Below are 20196 nucleotides of genomic sequence, written 5' to 3' on the forward strand. Positions count from 1 at the left end.
TGTCTTGGAACACAGGTTTGTAGTTTGGAAAAACAAAAACAAACATGAACTGGCTTGATGGAGTCAAATTGAGGTTATCTGCGCTCTTATGTCCAAAGAGAGTCACCCTCATGGCTCAGATGTCTGGTCGCTTCCAGGATGCCCCTGTGTAGATTGTTTAAAGGCTACAAATATGATTCATGCTGCCTCTGTTAAGTAAATAATGTGACCTCTACAGTCATCACTCAAACATGCTGCTTTATTCTCATATATATAATATGTGTGTAAAATTATTAAAACTATGTGTTTTGATTTGAATTGTTGACAACATTAGAACAGGCCCTATTTATAATGCTTTTAATTGTGGAATATCAAATCCACATTACTTTTTCTTTTTCTTTTATTTGTTTACAGAACTTGTGTTCGCTTGTCATCACAGTTCATTCAGAGGATAGAAGAGAAGTGACATATAAGAGCTGATGTATTTGTTCAAGTCCTGTGTATTTGACCCTTCTGAAACAACATACAAGTACAGGACAGGTTGGTCTGAACTATTTACAGTTTACAGTCTATGTGTGTGTATATTCACCCTTTTTCCATTGTCAATGTTACTTAGTGTAAACTGAACTGAGAACATTTACATAATCGTAGTGAAAACTAAGAAAGTGACAGAAACATCATGATGGATTAGACTGCTGAGAACACTTACAGCAGACAGTATACAGTATGTATATGAAGATCATTTACATGGATGTAACATTTAGTTAAAGATGATCTCCCACGTAACACAGACTCCAGTTTAATTGTTCCCGTTTTGATCACAATACAATACTTAATTATACACAAATGTCATACTTAAACTCAAGAAAAGGCAAAAATAATGTACAAGTAAAATTGTTATTATTTGCTGAGCTTAACTAAAAAAAACCGGATCCTTCTATCAACCTTGAGCCCTGCGGCAGTGATGGTTGACTGAGTCAAACCTGTCATGCTTCGCCTTGTGGGGCCCAACAGGGATACACATTATTTACAGTTAATGCTTCACAGGAGCAGCCCCTTGTACAGAGGAGACGAGAACATCCCTCCCGCCCCACCCCGCCCCGTGACTAGTAGTACTACTACACTGTACAGAAATGACTGTTTGTCTTTCTCTGACATGCAAAGACAGTCTATGTCGAGGGAAGAGTTTTCAAGAATATTCAAATGTACATAATCCCTCTAGTTTCTAGTTTAGTCTAGGAAATGAAGCATGTTCCTTCTGTCCTTAACCACAAAACTTTGTAGTAGCAGAATTTGATGTCACAGTGCCATTTTTATGTTACAAAAAATCTTAAACATCAAGAATCAAATAATTGGAGCTTCTTGCTAACTGAGCACGTGTCACCACCTGAAAAGAGTCTGCTACGTTCCTACTGCTATAGTAGAGGGAGTGACGGTGGGAGTGTCCTGATATTAGAGCAGAGGCCCATCTTTACTCATCTTCAGTTGTGCTTAAGATGCTCAGGGTCTTTAAAGTGTCTCTCACTTTTGCAGCAGACAGCTTAGTTAAATAATTTGGCTCTTTGACGACTATTATACCTAAAAACATTTCTTTTAAAGGAACAAAAAAATTAGAAAACCAAGCAAAAATAATGGGCTGTGTTCAAAGCTTCAGGGAATTATGTGACCGTCCAAAAAATACTAATGTTCGTTTGAGTCTTCCGGCAGTTTGCATTGTGTGGCAAACAGCCATGATCATCTTATTTGGGGTTTTTATTCGTTATAATGAGGAATCCGATCCACACTGGATAGAGCACAGAGCAGCTAAAAACATATCGAGTGACATTGAAAACGACTTCTACTTCAGATATCCAAGTAAGTGAATTCATCTTGATCCTTTTTTTAAAAAAAAACATAGATGTATTTTTTTCAAAATGTCAAATTACTGTACCTTAGTCATCATTCTTATATCTTATTTGTCAATCCAGCCACTTTTATATCTTTACAGCTTTTACAGTATATCTCTTATGTCCTTTAAATATATATATGTATCTTTATGCATCTCTATGTATGTTTTCCTCATTATTCTATGTAAATATGGCAGTAAATTGTTTGTTTTTATCAGAGTAAAATCTGTTTCTACTTGAGTTACTGAGTTGATGATTGTTCTCAGATTGTGTTGACCTATCAGATTATTCCTACATTGCTGACAAGGATCAGACACCCACAGGTGTATATTTCCCCAGAGGTTTGATTCCCCTCCGGCTTTTCCTCCAGTCTAACTATAGCTACCAATTCAACACTGTTTGTATCAATAAAAAATAGGTTATTTTGTTTAAATATATATATATATGTAATTGTGTGTGTATGAGTGTTTGTATGGGTGTGGTTGTACTGTACTGTACACTTCCCAACCAACCCACGGTGTCAATGTCAGGCTATCATGAAGCCATCTAAGGTATGGTGTTGGATGTCAGATGATAAATGTATGTTCTCAAACTGTTTGTTGTCCAAGACCAATAAGACCTCATCCTAAAGTCACAAGACATTACTTTAACGCCCACTGTCGGTGTTGATTGGAGGAAATGTCTGATGTCTTTGTTGTTTGTGAGGCTGTGAAACATTTGTCCAGTCTGGGTCTGATACAGTGTTTTATACAATGGGCTGTTTGTGGTAAAATTCTTTTATACGAACTATAATGTTTCACGCTGCAGTGAGAACCTATTGTGCCTTGAGATGTGTGAGCCGGTTACAGAGTTATGGTGTATATGATACTGGCTGGTTGATGCTGGTATCAGAATAGTGTTGTTTGATGGCTACAACAGATATCAATTACCCTAAAAATGACCCACCTGCTCCAAAATATAGTTGTAAATTTTAATTCCCCACAAGATCCATTTCTTTGTTGCTTCTCTGTCTTTTGTGTTTGTGTTTATTATGGTTATTGTTTTAGCAATTAGTATTATATTTTAGCTTCAGTGTGAACTCTTGACCTTGTAACCAGCAGCTTGACTAAATAATTCTCAACACAAAGTCGACTTACTTGTTGTTTTGGAAGCTTTCAGCCACATTTTGGGGCCATTTCCGTAGGTGAAGTTGCTTAGTTGTCATGGAAGCATATCTATTATTATTATATTATTATTAGCATTATTATATACACACCTCTATGTCTGTATGGGTGTATAATGTATATTTTTCTGAGATATTTTTAGTTCCTGTAAGCCACAGAATATTGTACCTGTGTAATCACCTTGACATTGCGCTGTGTCATCATAACAAAACATCTCATCGGCATGTAACAGTAAATACACACTGTAACGTCCTTGAGTCATGTTCATGTAATTTCCCCTTTTGCCCTCATGTCTGTGAAACTTTCTATATACAGTTTCTCCACTGGTATATCAGTTCACTCATAACTCCTGTACTTTTATTTAATTTCAAAGGTTATTGTTGTTAACAACCCTGATTGTTCGTTAACAATATTAAAGTTACACTGAACTGACATTGCATATAATTATGACATTATAATGATTTTCTTGATCATGTACTTTGTTTTTTTTTCTTTTATATTGACAGGCAAAAAGATTTCTGAGTCAAGAATGAACAATAATGTTGACCCTTGGATACTGTATATTGGTTTGGCTCTTACATCTGCTCTTGTAAGCCATATAATGTCATTATAAACACGCAACCTAATCAGATCATGGAAAATTCCCAAATACAATATGTAGAAGATGATTGAGAAAAGAGTAGAAACAAAACAAGTAATGACTGCATTATTTTACTGCATCTAGTAAAGACTGAGCCCATTAAAATGTTATGTTAAAATTTTATGCTGTTAATTCATTGCCTCTACTTTGAGCTGACCCTACAGTATGAAGTATGAAGTATGTAGCCCTGTGATGGACAGTACTACTACAGACAGACATTTACTGACTGACCTGCATGTCTGTAGAATGTGGGAGGAAATCCACACGAACTACATGCAAACTCTTGACAGAAAGGGTTCATCTTTAATCCTTCTTTGAAGTGAATAAATCATTCTTGATGCTGCTCCTTATTATCTTTTCCTTTTTTTTTTACTCACTGTCCCAAAACCTACCACCCTTCATCATCTTTGCTCAAGGTTTCCAGGATGTCCACGTGATGATCTTTGTTGGATTTGGCTTCCTGATGACCTTTCTGAAGCGGTACAGCTTTGGGGGTGTGGGTTTCAACTTCCTCATCGCAGCCTTCGGCCTCCAATGGGCGCTGCTAATGCAGGGCTGGTTCCACTCCCTGGACTACACTGATGGGAAGATCAAAATCGGAGTTGAAAAGTAAGCACCCAGTTGTATTCTCAAAGCACAGTGTACAACTGAAACAGAAACTCATGGCTCAGTGACATTGTAAATAAGGTCACATGTATGAGAAGCTAAAGTAGTTGATATGATTCACCTCTGATTTTTTGTTTAATTACTGGGAAACATGTCTGATGGGAATACTTTTCCACCTGTATGGTTTCCATAGAAAAAAACGTGGAAGTGGAGAAACCAGTCTGACACTTCCCACTTCCCATATTTCCAGGCTCGTTAGATTTAGTGTTTGTGGATTCAGAGGTTGGAAGGTAAACAGAAACTCAGGCTAATGAGAAACGAAGGTACTGTTGAAGTGCCACCAAGTCACTGTGTGTCAACAGATATGACACGTGTACTTCTGTGTGCACCTGGGAACTAGAAAGAGAGAGTAGGATATGAGGTTAAATTTACCATTGGTTCAGTGCTCAAACTAATATATAATTGCAGCCATATTTGGATGATTTGGATTATTTGAATAGGTGCACACTTACCCAGATTAAATCTTGTCATATATTTGTCCAATACAAATCACAAACAATCACATATTTCCTCATTTAACTTCTCCTCCTCCTCAGCCTGATCAATGCTGATTTCTGCGTGGCGGGCTGCTTGATTGCTTACGGGGCAGTGCTGGGTAAAGTCAGCCCAGTCCAGCTGATGGTCCTGACTCTGTTTGGGATCACATTGTTCGCTGTGGAGGAATTTATTATCCTGGATCTCATACATGTAAGTTGGAGCCATCAGTAGTTTTTGTTTTGATGTCATTTTCTGAATATATATTCAGCTGCATTATTAAAACGGGAGAGAGGATCTCATGATGTAGCTGAAGATGTTATTACAGTTTATCAAACACACCCACTGTGAAGTGAATGAGGTTCATCTTACAGTGTTTTGTGTATTTATGGTTTTGTGGCCCTGAAATTCTTGAAATTAGAGTATAATCCTGTGACATATATGAAAGTCAGAGGTGTATTGTGTTGCTTTTTTAGGTTTTATAATTTATGCTATGTTGAAACTTCTAAGTAACAACTTAGTAACAACCACATACTATGACACTGACTAACTAGTTTTCTCGCTCTTGGAGGAATCAACTCAGAATATGCTTCCTATATTGGAAAGTGAAAAGAAAAGTGGAGACAAATACACAAAATAGCTGTTTATTCAACTGATTAACAGCGAAAAAAAATCCCTTTAAACAAAAACAATCATTTGAGAATTGACATGTGTGTGCTAAATATAGATAGCATTTGTTTTTCTTCTGAATTTTCACGTTTTTCAGTATTCATATCAAAACTGGCATATTCCTAGATTTTAAAGATCAAGTCAGAAAATAATTACTCTTCTCTAGGAATAATCATAATTCAACTACCAGCAACCTCCTAGCAAACACCTCATAATAATCTAGTAGCCATAACTAGTGTGACTGCTTCCTCCACTACTAATGCTGACATTTTTCTTCCTGAAGGCCAGAGATGCTGGAGGCTCCATGGTGATCCATACATTTGGAGGTTATTATGGTCTTGCCATCTCGTGGATGCTCTATCGACCAAACCTGGACCAGAGCAGTCGCCTGCAGGGCTCCGTCTACCACTCGGATGTCTTTGCAATGATTGGTGATTTACTACATAACTGCATACAGTCACACTAAAAGCTTTTAATTGTTTTGATTTTTTTGACTTTTACAACCAATTCCAATATTTCTCATTGTTTTGGTGGACCTTTCACATCTATCTCCACTCTGCTTTCTGCATAGGCACTCTCTTCCTGTGGATGTTCTGGCCGAGTTTCAACTCAGCCATCACAGACCATGGGGACGGGCAGCACAGAGCGGCCATTAACACCTACCTGGCTTTGGCCTCCACGGTACTCACCACTGTGGCCATCTCAAGCCTCTTCCAGAAACATGGAAAACTAGACATGGTAACGACCAGCAGTGATTGTTTTGCGTGTCAGTAAAGTTAAACTGTTACATATATTTGACTTGGTTCAAAAATGAGGTGTGTGTATTTGTATAGATAACAGTACAGGTTATGCTGAAATAAATCCCCTTTTTGAATTGTTAAACATGATATGCATGATTTGCGCCCCACCTGAACTAACTCAAACTTGTGCATTATCTGTTTAACCTGATATATTTAACACCTCATTTTGTAAATGTGTACTAAACTGATACACACGATTGCTTCTGTGATTAGCACAATACATTTTCCTGTTCATGTCTCTTAGGTTCACATCCAGAACTCCACTCTTGCTGGAGGTGTTGCAGTGGGAACTGCGGCAGAGTTCATGCTGATGCCCTACGGGTCTCTGATCGTAGGATTCTGCTGTGGTGTCATCTCCACACTGGGATATATCTACATCACGGTATTTCTCTGGTTTCATTGTAATCTATTATGAATAAGCTTCTCTTCTTCAGTAATTGCATTTTTTTAAAACTTTTTCTGTATATACAAAAACATAATGAAACCCAAGACTTTTTTGGGGGGCAAACAGAATTAGCTACAAACAAAGTAAGAAAAAACAATACATAACAAGGACAAAAATAAAAAATAAGGGGGCACCATGTATCAATAAATACAACATAAATGGGTAGCATAACAAAGTGTAGGAATATGTCATTGATTTTAAGCATTCAGCTCAATCTGGCTTTGTCTGACTCATGAATAAGCTTCTTTATTAATTTTTGCATTCAGCTCTTGTGTCTAAGGCAGTCAGTTACAAAAAAAGCATACTACACATAAATGAAAATATAAAACTTAGCTGTCTAAAATGTGCTTACCCAAAATTTTTAATTTTTTAAAATTTGGTAATATATAGCCTACTATTTTTCTCTTATGAATTAGAGTTAAAATGTTACCTTCTTAAGCTGGGAAGGTGTTTTATTGCTTTGTTCTGTCCGTTGATCATCTGTATCTTGTAATGCAATACTCAAGCCAGCTAAACTATGCTAAGCTTGAAAGATTTTTTTAAGGAAGAACAGCTTATAAAACTGACATGTCTGTCTCAGCCGTTCATGGAGAAGTACCTGAAGATCCAGGACACATGCGGGATCCACAACCTCCATGCCTTGCCAGGAGTCATAGGTGGCATTGTGGGAGCCATTACTGCCGCAGCTGCAACAGAGACAGTTTATGGTGCCGAAGGGTGAGTTTTCCTTGCTTACTAAAGAGGCAGAAGTGGCCAGAGATCATGGGGTAGCTTTGACATTTTGAATTAAATGAATATAAGATTATCAAGCATTTAAAGAAGAGAGAAAGGGAGTAGTAATATTTGTTTTCTTGTGGCCTTATCATGTGTTAGAGCAATATTTAACATACCTCTTTTTTTGTATTAAAGGCTGATTAACACCTTTGACTTTGAGGGGTCTTTCAAAGACATGGTACCCACACGGCAGGGTGGTCACCAGGCTGCGGGCATCTGTGTGGCTATCTGCTTTGGTGTAGGTGGAGGCATCATTGTTGGTAAGTGAAACTTAGGAAAGTTGTTGGACTGTAATAGCTGATTCTTAGGTTGGACATCGGTGCTATTGTCAGAATGCTATTGACAAGATCCCAGTATTCGTTCACTGCACTTTATTAACTTAAGCTGAAGGCACAGCAATGCACAGGGCACTTATCCCCCATAGGAAACTTCATTAGACTAGATTTGTGAACCTGTTGTTGTGTACACAGAAATTGAAAGCACAGAGTTTAGGGCATATATTTACAATAAGCAAGTAGGCCTCACTTGGATTCACCCAAGTTAAAATTATACGTATTCATTATTGAACAAGTTAAGGCTGGAGTGCAGGACTTTTGTCAACCCTTCTGGTTGTGAGAGTAATTACAAAAACACTGCTGACACATTCTTACGTTATAGGTGCCGCCATAGTTTACACCATTGCTACTGTTGCGGCTGTAAAATGGTGGATAAATTGTTTTGAGTGTCACACAACCCCTACAAAATGACTCATTTCACTATCAGAATTTGATTGACCAATCAGACTAGTAACATCTGGAAAGTCAGTTCAATTATTTTATCCCTCTTCAAGTTAGCAGAGAGCTAACCGGAACTTAGCCAGCTTGGCCAGCGGAAGTCTGCATTCATGTATTCATCTGGCCAGCATGGGAATGTTAAACCTGACACCAGATTAAAAACTCTGGTATACTGTGAAATACAGAGAGATTTATCTGGCTGCGATAGGCTTAATCAGCATTGTGTGAACTTGTTTGGCAATGGCTTGAATGTAACGGATGTTCATTTACATGTAAAGTTCCGCACTGCAGGTTTAAGTACATTACTCAATTTAACCTAATATCAAAGGCTTATACATTTACAAAGGCGGCCATTATCACACAATCACACAAAAACACCGAAAAAATTTAAATGTGAAAGGCAGCATTTAAGACAGTGAGATAGCATCTCTGTGGATCAATCATCATCACCATTAGGCCAACCATAAGAGGTACCGTGGCACAATGCCACTTTTGACAGGGTTGTAAATTTGGTAGGTAGTCCCTCACAGACCGTGACCGGAAATGGTCAGCAAGGATCTGGCTGTATCTCCGGTGGTGCTTGCTTAGCTGCTCCGATTTGGGGCAAATCACCTGAGGAAGTGCCCTGTCCCACTGCCCCATCAGCAGGTGGTTTGGGGTTACTAGATCAGGGTCAACTAGGTTGGAGAACACATACCCCAATGGTTTCGCATTAAGAATGCCTTCCATTTTGATAAGCACAGTCCTGAGCACCTCCTCTGTGACTGTTTGTGTGCCGATGACTTTGTAGAGTGCAGACTTGACAAAACGGATTTCTCTTTCCCATGTGCCGCCAAAGTGTGTTACGCAATACATGTATGCAAATAGCTGTGACGTTGCTGTGTTTGAATAAGATGGGTGTGTTAGTATGTACTGGGATAACAATCTGTTTGTATTCTTTGCAGGTTGTATCTTAAGATTACCTATTTGGGGGGATCCTTCTGATGAAAACTGCTTTGATGATGAGGTCTACTGGGAGGTGAGAGACAAATCTTTTGTTCATTTGTAACAGGAATATCAATATCAAGTCACCATTCATTTAGTGTTTCTTCCTGCAGAACTTTTGAAGTTGCACAGAATGAACACCAGATATGTTAAATATTCCATATTTTTCAGCTTTAATTGTTTTGCTTGCTTTTAGTGTACCATTTCTCATGATGTTAAACAAATGCAGTTTAATTATAAAGGTATTTCCTGAAGGAGTTGGTAAACACGTACTATTAGGCAGAACAGATACTGATTGATCGACTGCTGATTGGAGGCTTTTTAATATCTCTGATCCAATTTGATCTGACCGGAGGAATTCTAGTAATTCTTTAATGCAAGGAGCCAATCAGGCCCACCTCCAGCTGTGAGGCACTGCAGGAGATACTCAAAAGTGTAACATGAAACTAGAAGAGTGCACTCAGTATTAGTGCACATCACCACTAGGTGTATACAGTCATGATGGTGGCGAAGCTAACAAAAATGGGGATTTATTCACCTTGTATCGTACCTAACTTTAATGGATCATAACATATTGGGTAACTTTTCTATGGATGTCAGTGTTTGAGCCATGACAGAGGCCAAAATGCTGCGTACAATGGACTAAGTAAGCCTAATTTTTAGCCAAGCTGGTTGCCAGAAAAGCCTTTGTCATAACACATATTGTAAAATGGTGAGGACTGCTGAAAAGACTAAAGTCTAAGCTTTACAATAGGCTCATAGTCATAGACTGTAAAAAAAATAATGGACATAGCCACTGTGACGTCACCCATTGGTTTGTGGACTCGCTTTGAAGCCTTGAGTTTGGCATTTTGACCATCACCATCTTGGACTTTTGAAGCCAGAAGTGACCATTTTTGGACAAGGAGGTGGAGCTAACCCTTACGCTAGCTGCTAGCTTGGTTAGCACAGTGCATTTACAGTTTATGGTTAACTGTGATAATGCTAATGCTAATGCTAATTGTCGCTAGCATAAAACAGGCTTAAAACCATTAAAACAAAATGTACTTACCGGAAAAGCTAGACATGACTCCTTAGAGAGTCTTTTAGTACAACCAAATGTTGAAGAAGACTTTTTAGGTGACAAAAATGTTGCAATTAACTTTCATGAACTGAAAACACACTGAAATTGTGACGGCTACGACTAAGCCTATACTCTGTGAATCTGGCGTTACACCATGTTTACATTACCTAACCAACGTTGTCGCTGTGATAGTGACTTGTTTATCACGGTCATTCACAACATAGCCACACCCTAAGGCATACCCTGCTTATCATTTATTTTACTCTAAATGGGACCATAATTTACAAAATGAACATCATACTGTCTTGAAGAAGACTTGAAACTAGAGATCGAGACCTTAAACTCACTAGGAAAATACTTACTGAGGTAATAAATCAAGTGAGAAGTAGGGTCATTTTCTCGATTTTCTCATTTTCTAGACTTCCATACAATCAGACTTCGTTTTGGAGACAGTGGTGTCGCCTCCTGGTGGCCATTATAGAGAATGCAGGTTTAAGTCATTTCCGCACTGGCTTCACTTTTTGGACCTGGAGCTACCCGTTTGCTCACAAGGAACAGGTTTTTCAAAACTTGTGAATGACCCAAACCATGAGAGGTCCTTGAGCATACAGTCCTAAATGAGTACTAAAATTATTAGACTGATGGGTCCAGTAGTATGTGAGATTAGCTGTGGACAGATACACACGGGGACACACGATCCCCTCCAGGCATAATAACAATGTATCCACTCAAACTAAGTGACATTTTAGCAGTTTCTAACACACCTTTGATTCCATGTGAATATACATTTGAAAACAGATTTCGATTTATATGCTCAGCATACTTTTAGCTTCATGCTGTCCTAGGTCAACAACATTTTGCTGTGTTGTGTTTCTTGCCCTGAGGCTGTTTTTCCATCCATTGCGTGTGTTACTTAACGGCCTACCATCACTCTGCCCCTTCTATTTACAAAGAAACAGTTTATATTTCCCCTTTTTCAGATACAAGCAAGTGTGCATAGCAGTACATATTTTGTTTCTGGTTGATTGTGTGGTAATTGTTCTCCTACACAAGCCGAGAATTATTGCAATTTTTTTTTTATGCCATTATTAACAAGTTAATTTAACTTGTGATCTTGAGAAAACAAAAGACCAATTTCTCGAGATAACGAGAATTATTACAAGATTTATTACAAGTGGAGCTTATTCTCATTTGTTCATTTCTGTCTTCTGTCCATGTCTCCCTCACATGGATAGCTCAACTATTTAGATCAAGCAAAAGAAGCCTTCAGGTGGCTCTTAAGGACATGGGTTCAAATTTGGCATATGTTATTCCCTCTCTCCACCCCACTTTCCTTTTTCTCACTGAGTCTAATAAAATGAAAATGCTTGAAAGGTATAGTTTTGTACTTCTTCTACATGAAACATCCCATCATATTAGGACCAGCAGTTAATCAACCTGCCATTTGGTCGTGATGCAGATGTCATTAATAAAGGTGCAGTTAATAATAATGAGTACTCCTTGATCTGACATTTACAGCTTAAATGAGTTGCTACAATTGTCAAGACGGCATCTATGCATGCTGACATAGCACTACTGATCTCTGATAGACATTATAAGTCATAAGAGGAAACAACCTTTTGATTTCTCGTGATAACAGGTAGATTATCTCATTATCTTGAGATAACAAAGCTAATTTTTTTCTTGAGATAACGAAATAATTAATTTGTGATTTTGAGATAACAGCATTAAAGAAAATTATTGCAAGCACAGCCGTTCTCGGCTTCCGTAGCTCTCCCCCTGAATCATTATGTTTAAACTCTGATTGTCCACAGGTACCTGAGGATGAGGAACAAATCCCACCAATCCTGCAGTACAACAACCACATGCAGAACAAAGATGTGTAAGTGTCTGTTTAGTTTATCTGGCGACAGCGCTCCGGTCATGGAGATATGCTTTTCTCATACCGACAAGCAATGCAGGTAGTGTCTTTGTTGTTGTGAGATGTGTTGCATTCAATATCCTCTTGGTGGCAGCAAGTCCCAAGTTGCGGTGGCTCCATATGGCTCACTGTAATTCCTACCCTTTGTTGGGAATATCTATTCACAGTGTTGAATATGGTATGAATACTCAGTGAAGATGTGGCTGTAGACAGCATGGCACCACTGCCACAGAGGCGCTAACCCTGTCGCTCAGTGTGGGCTAGATTATGAAACGCTGACGCAGACCCGGTGCTCTGTGCTTCCAAGTGGAGCTCACCTGTGCTGTTTGTTGATATGGGTTTTCCCCAGAACTGCTCCGCATGTGCTGCTCTTCAAGGTGACCTTGGAGTTGTTCAAGTCATGTTTACTGTGGAGATGAAAATGATACTATCAAAAAAAACTGAATGGTGGAGTCCATGGGATTTTATATTTTAGTGAATGAAAGCACAGACATCCACAAGCCAAATCTCAGTGAATGAAAAGGTTTTTTTAATGCTGCCCATAATTTATCAGAACTTTGACATGACTCTGTGTATTTAGGAACACTTTTTAAAAAATATTTTAAATATGTTTGTTCTAAAATATTCATGAAGTGTCATTTTCAAACACTTTTTTACAGGGTGGAGTCGAATTTCAACATAGAGCAGAACTGACACTAGGCCTCAATCCTGAAGGATCTCTGTCTTCATCCTGAACATCCTGTTGGTTCCTTTTATCCTCCTGCTGGACAGAAATGTTCATTTAATACAATCATTCCACACCAATGAAAACCAGTAATTATCCATGCAGTGAGTAAATATCTGTTAAAAGGTTATTTAGCCTAGAATTTAAATTTAAACTGAAATTAGATCATTTCTGTTTTCCAAGATTTAACATTTGAAATCAGCTCAAATTCAATCAAATAGTTAAATTAAATATATTTTTTAAATGACATATAAAGTGACATTATCATGCCTTATTCTTGCATTGACAAACAGGTGAATTTATTTGGTGACATTGTCTCACCCAAACAGAGTTTTTCGCACAGAAAACAAGATTTTGTTGCTCAGTGCTGGACTCAAAGTAAGAGTGAATGTCATAACATGAGCGATAGAAATACTGAGACTGCTATATACATATTTAATTCAGAACCGCTTGTTTTCATTTGAGATGAAAAGCACTTTAAGGATTTTCAGCTGGAGCTTTCATGTCTTTGTTTTTCCTGATTTAAATTGTGTTTATGTTTGTGTGACACAACAGACCTCAGGTGAAATCTGAAGTAAATAGACTTTTAGGTGAGCTGAAGCTGTCAGCTTTCTTTGTTATATTATTATGCATAGTTGCATCTTTTCTTTATTTTGCCATTAGATACATTAAAAACAGAACTTACATAATTTTGTGTGTCTTCATGGAGAACTTTTACACTGAGATGTAATGAGAGTCATGTTACTGATTGTAAATTTTGAAAGTAAGAGCTGTGATATTTGTTTTGAACTAAGTTATACTCCTGTAAAGGATGTTTTTATTCATGTTATCGATCTGACAATGAATAATTTTGTCAAAATAAACATATATTTGTACATTCTGACACTGTACACAGTAGAATATGTATGTCACTGTTCTGAAGAGGGAAAAGTGTATTAATGCTACAGAAAATTGTGAAAATTAATTTAAAAAAATATATGGTACTGTAATTGCATGATATATGCTGTGTTGAATTTATTTGGATGTGACAAATCTAGTATTTTCTCAAACAAAATATTTTTCAGAGAATAATGTGTCAAGAATACTAGATTTATCTTAAAAATAGCCTAGAGGCATCATATTTCCTTCAGTTAAGAGTCCTTCAGCATCCTCTCTCCGGAGGGGTCAGACTCTGGGTAAAGGTCACACCCTTATTGCTCTCCAGGGACACTGTGGTGACCAAAATCAAACCAGTCTCATTGTCATGACCTCAGGTCAAAGGGTAGGAAGAGAGCAAGGTCACTGACAGAGCTGCACACATATGCTGGAGTCAATCACTTTACTAATAAAGAGGATTCCTGCGCATTCATACACTGCTGTTTTGTAGTTTTTACTCTGAGTCAAACAACCTTCCAGTAGACGGAACATGATACCCCGTTTGTCTATAAATACACCCAATCTCATTGCGCAGTGCAGTTTATTTCTGTGCCTGATAAATAGGTCTTCTGTCCATCATTTTCTGATGATAATTTCCATGTGTTCTGTCTACTGTCCACCTGACCGCTGCGTTTCATTAGTCGAAGGCAGCAGCTCACGGTGGGAGCACGGATGATTCCCACACATGAGTAGCAGCGAGGAATCCATCTCCACGTCCAGTCCTCTTGCTAACAAAGGCAGGCTTAGTGCTGTTTTCTTTTGTCATCAGTAACGTGTTTGAGTAAAGGAGGTAATGGTGCCACAAGTGCTCCAATTAAACGAGATGCAGCCCTGCTGGGAAGAAAGGCTCCCCCAATGCCCTCAATACCCCTCCACCACCCCCACCCCAATACATACACACACACCGGGCCCCTTCTCATCCTTCCCCCAGTTCCCGAACCAACTCTTCTCATGTTTATTCATCAGCCACTTAAAGGGCAAATGCAGAAGCCTGTTAAAACTAAATCAGAAGTATTTTTACATGATACCAGGTCTTCTCCTCTCAGGTTGAGCAAGCTAGACCTTGTGGCATTATGACACCCATGTCTGAAGAAATTTAGCAGTTTAGTCCTTCGGACTGAAGCTGACCACAGATGTGACTTCCACAGGGGAAAACACAAACTCTACAAGGATAGCAGGGGGGGAAGAGGGGGAACCGAGAGGCCACAGAGAAGGTGAGATGGAAAACTTGAGGAGGCAAGGGGGCATGAAAAGGGGGAGGCACGGAGCGAGAGCGAGGCCTCACTTTCATTGCTGATGACTGACTGCCTGCCATTCGGGCTCAATCATGATCTTTGATTGACAGGTTGGAGGGAAGGCGAGGGTGGGAAAGAGGGTGCAGGACGAGGGCTCAGAATGGAGGCTGCACAAAACATACTCCCATACAGGGGGGCCACGGAGACGCTCATTAATGATAAAGAACATGCCAGGAAAAGCATGATTTCTCTGCATGCCAGCGATGTTGTTTGTAGGTTGAGATTAGTTTGTAATCTTCTACACATGGCATTGTAAAATGTACCAGAAGGCCTAAATACAACGTGGGAGGTCGTGTTGGAGCACCTGGTTGTGGCTATTTGGCTTTTTTGTTCTTTTATTTTTCACCACCATTCAGAGAAAACAACGTCATGTGTCTGCTGCTGATGATGTGCCTGTTCATCTGATCGTTTTCATCTTGCATTGTACAGATACAGATAAGCGTCTGTAGTAGAAGTTCACTGAATCCACTTTACAGTTATGAGGATTTACAGCAGCTAGAGACGTATTCAGGGATCCGTGTTCACTCCCATATAAAGAGAGCAGTAAAAGCCCCTATTTAAAGCATCCACAAGTCCATAAAAGTGTTCATAAACTATTCAAGCCCTTACTCTTTTCTCTCTAATCTGCTCACGTTTTGTGCAGCTTCAGTGTCTCCTAAAGGTTATTTCTCAGCAGGTGCATCTGACTTCCAAAACCTTTTTCTAGATATGGACTGTTACACATATTTCCCACCATCCACCCTGCCCCCCTCCCCTCCCTCCACCTTTTTTCCGCCCTTCTGTTTGCAACCTGCTGATGAACCTCCCAGCTCTGCCCGCCCCAGGTATCCTCAGGCCTCCCCACGCCACTAACTGTCCACAGAGGCTGCTTAAGTGTCCCTATCGGACCACAGCGGAGAGGAACAGCAGATTAACCATGATCCTATCCGCTCTCCGCTAGCCCCTTCATACGCTCCGTTACGCCAGCATTTAAAAGGAGGAGGGGATGCCATTCAGGCCCATGATATGAATCCCAGACGTACGGACAAGAACAGAGCTTTCACCCCCGTTTCACAGAAAAGACCCCTTTCTGGCACCCTCTAATTCTGGTTGCTACGGGCTTCTGGGGTTCAATGGTGGACTCCCGTTGTGAGGGGACAAAGCCTCTCAGTCATCCAGCGATGGTTGCTAGGGGAGGCAGAATGTATGGGGAGGGACGGGCTGCCGTTGTCCCAGACGAAATGTCTCTCTTAAGGCGGGCGAGATGTGGTGATTGACAGGTGGCTACACGCTCCACTGCGGATCACCCGGGAGGTCTGGGGGGCCTTATATCTGTGACCGTGTGTGTGTGTGTGGAGAAGTGTGTGTACTATGGCAGGTTATGTTGGTTGGCAGGGTGAACAGAGGGTATGGGCATATAGTAGGTTTCTGGAAATATGAAGGAGGCACCGTTTATTACCTGTAGAGGGAGCTGCTTCTGCTTCAATTAGATGTCCAACCACCCTGAAATAATCTACTGTGGTCTTTACCCGTGAGCCTGGCTGATAGTGGAGGAAGAAGTACTCCAAACCTTTACCAAAAAGTACCAGTTCAACAGTGTAAAAAAAACAAACCTCTCTTATAAGTAAAAGTCCTGCATTGAAAATCCTACTTAAGTAAAAGTACAGAAGTTTGATCATTAAAGTGTACTCAAAGTATCAAAAGTAAAAGTACTCCTGCAGAAAAATGACCCACATAACTGCTAATATACAATATGATAATTATTAGATTGTTAATACTGATGCGTCCATGCATAAGCAGCATTATAACTGTTGTAGCTGGTCAAAGTGGACCTACTTATAACTACTTTAAATATTCTTTGGTAGTTTTAGTCCAGTGGTTCTCATCCTGTGGGGTCGGGTCCCCTCAAGGGGTCACAAGAAAAACCTGAGGGGTCATAATGTGATTACAGTAACGTCCTGCTACACAAATTTATATTCATTTTTTAAAAAACTTTTCTCTAATCTTCGTTTTCTTGTGAAATATTGGATGTTATTCACTCTTTTGGCCATGACGCAAATATCAGAATAAAACCATTTCAGAAGTTTAGTTTCTTTAATTTAGTTTAGTGGATTACAGACTATATGCTGCACAGATATTTTAAAATTTTAAAGGAACAGCAGTAGTAAAATAATAACCATAAGAAGCACCAACAAAATCTGAATTAAAACTAAAAAGACTAAGACAATATTCTAACTTTAAATATACAATTAAAGAGCCTGGTAATATGTCGTACATGCTCAGTGCTGTCCTGTAGCTTCTAGCTTCTTTAGAATTGTGTAGATGAGCGTTGAGAATAAAAACTGAGAATAACTATAGAGTGAATTTATATATATATATATATATGTGTGTATATATATACACACACACACAGGTATGTTATATACAGGTAAGAACGCTACAGAGATCAATGTAAAAAATTGGATAATAATAATAAAAACAATAATAAACAAAAAATGTAGAGTTATGGTTATGATTAAAAAGTGAAAACAGTAGAAAGACTGAAGAGAGATAAATAAGTAATATAATGATTGCCATAAAATGAAAGTCATCCTAGTTTTAAGGAAAAAGATCATGACGCTTCACCATCAGAGCTAAAGATAAAAGCTTTTGTAAATGTGAGACTGACAGAATGGATTGTAAATTAAATAGGGGACTTTAAGGCAGTGGGTTTGTATTTATCTGCATCTAAAGGATTAGTGGTATTCAGATTCTTTGTATCTTCCCTCCTCCAGTCTGGGAACCATCAGCTCGCTGGTCTCTAGACATCAGCGGCCCCTGTTTCCCCCTCCAGGGCCACGGAGGTGAGTGGGAACAGACAGGGTACGACGTGGGGATCTAAAGGGGTTCACATACGACACTGTCTCCCCTCAGATAGACGTCTGGGACTGTCTGGGTTCTGCACTCCCAGACAGGGAGCCCTTCCACCCGTCAGATGCCGCCCACGCCCATCCGCCCCCTCCCCCCCTTCTTCCCCTTGACCTTGACTCTCTGTCACCGTGGCCCTCCAGACAGTCTGGGGTCAGAGGCTAACACAGCAGTCACACATCAGACACGGTTCGAGTCCCCTGTGTCCATATAAATGCTGAATGGTAAATCACCCTAAAATCAGCCTGTTGGAATGTGCCTTTGAATTCCTGTAGAGATGGACCCGAAGACCTCAGCGAGGCCGTTAGATATTACTGAGTAAATATCAGAACCATAAAAACAAATTTCACAACATTTATTGCCTCTTTCTGTCCATGCAGGAATATGAGTTTAAAGTAAAAATGAAATAAAATACAATACAAATGTTTTTCTTTATCAGTATTTCAACAGTGGTTAAAAAATGTAGTGAAACACATTTAAATGTACTTTTGTCATAAAGATAATCAGCTTGCCATTTACAAGCAGCCATTCTCATCATTTTACCTTTCACCTTTGATGCACACCGTCTTCAGCCAATCACAGCCGAGCTACCAGCATGTCATGACAGATTTGTGAGAGAAGGGAACGGCTGTAGCCTCACGTGGCTTTTTAAAAAATGCCAACCCACACAGTGTGCAGCTCTGATGAGGCTCCGCACGCCTCACTGTGAGCATGCGCACGGCGCTGATTGTGTTCGTCTCTCATTCTCCCTCACACAATCTCTCCTTCATTCCTTCAGCTCCTGTCTCTTAAACCTTTAGTAGTCAGATATCATGCATCTCTGTCAAAATGAATATTCTCATCATTCCCTGTCTGTTCAGATATTTCCAAATCAGCTAATTTCTTTGGAAGACATTTTGCAGTGTAACAGGCCAGCACACACAGTGTTTGGCATTTTTGATTCAAGATCACAATCTGAAGGGTGAAGTGCAGCGCCACAGGACAGGACAAAGCCAGCACTTACATCAGAGGAGGTTTTCTCACTGTGAATGTTGTCCTCAGACCCGGTGGACATGAACACATGAACATAAGCATGGTGACAACACACACACACACGCAAACAAGGTTTCTCTCTTCATTCACACACTCAGGGGCGTTAAGGTTTGTTTTATACTGGACACAGACCAAGAAACTGCCTCCAGTAATCCGAACACTGAGTTTCCCTGCCTGTGCAGCATCTAACACACAGCACCTCAACCTGCAGATTGACTACACCTGCTTTTTTAACCCCTTGTTTTAAAAGAAAGCTTCTTAACATGCAGCTGCTAGATTAGGATGTGTAGATGACATTTTGCATGTTTTCTTTAAATCAGCAATAAATTAAACAGATATCAAGGTAGAACTATAAGCACAAACAGTTAAGTAAAGCTAATAAAATGATAAAATAAGGTATTGGTTAATTTGATTTGAATTGTAATTTAGGCTTGAACCTAATTCTTTTTCTGCGGCTATTTGAGAGTTAATTTACAGTTTTAGAAACCATACCGTCTTTATGTCACAACTAATTCTATGTGTCTTATAATTTTCTCAAAAGTGTGACAGCATTTGAAATTTACATTAGCACTTCACAAAAGCAAATTTATAAAATATCCTGACTTAAAAGTTTAGCTTTGCAGGTTGTTTTTTTTCTCTTAAACAGCTAAAATGAAAAGGGGCAGCAAAGTTATTATACTTTTTTATATATATATCTGAATATTCTCCAATGTCTGGTAATAGTTTTCACTCTATTTTTCATTAAGGATTCATAAAATCAGACTTCTATATTTGCCCATCCTTCAAAAAAAAAAAAGAAAAAAAAGTTCTTAAATATTTACTTTATTTTTAATTCATATTATCACCTGCTATTAAAAAACCCACCTGGCAATTATTCATGTACCTTGTGGCCTGTCATAGAGGACTGATAAATTACACAGAGCTGGTGTTTGTCTCTCAGAGGATCTACAGTACATCACACTGGCTGTCCATTAACTCTATTACATCCCGGAATGAGCTGCACGCACCAATCAGGGGAGGCTCTTTAGTTGTAAACACTTCTGTATTGGTCGTAAATTAAAATAAGTCAATTAAGTCAACAACCACTAACAAGAACAAAAAAAATCA

General features: G+C 39.1%; 1 protein-coding gene across 1 annotated transcript; it reads left to right on the top strand.

Moving 5' to 3' along the window:
- The first annotated feature begins 1095 nt into the window (after positions 1 to 1095).
- On the top strand, positions 1096 to 14264 carry rhcgb (Rh family, C glycoprotein b). The gene is made up of 11 exons (XM_067589363.1): positions 1096 to 1833; positions 4085 to 4277; positions 4871 to 5021; positions 5761 to 5908; positions 6049 to 6215; positions 6522 to 6659; positions 7303 to 7439; positions 7632 to 7756; positions 9214 to 9287; positions 12131 to 12198; positions 12897 to 14264. The coding sequence occupies exons 1-11, from the start codon at positions 1611 to 1613 to the stop codon at positions 12928 to 12930; spliced, it is 1458 nt and encodes a 485-aa protein (XP_067445464.1). The 5' UTR covers positions 1096 to 1610; the 3' UTR covers positions 12931 to 14264.
- The last annotated feature ends 5932 nt before the right edge of the window (positions 14265 to 20196 follow it).

Source organism: Thunnus thynnus, chromosome 5, assembly GCF_963924715.1.
Source record: "Thunnus thynnus chromosome 5, fThuThy2.1, whole genome shotgun sequence".
Lineage (NCBI taxonomy): Eukaryota > Metazoa > Chordata > Actinopteri > Scombriformes > Scombridae > Thunnus > Thunnus thynnus.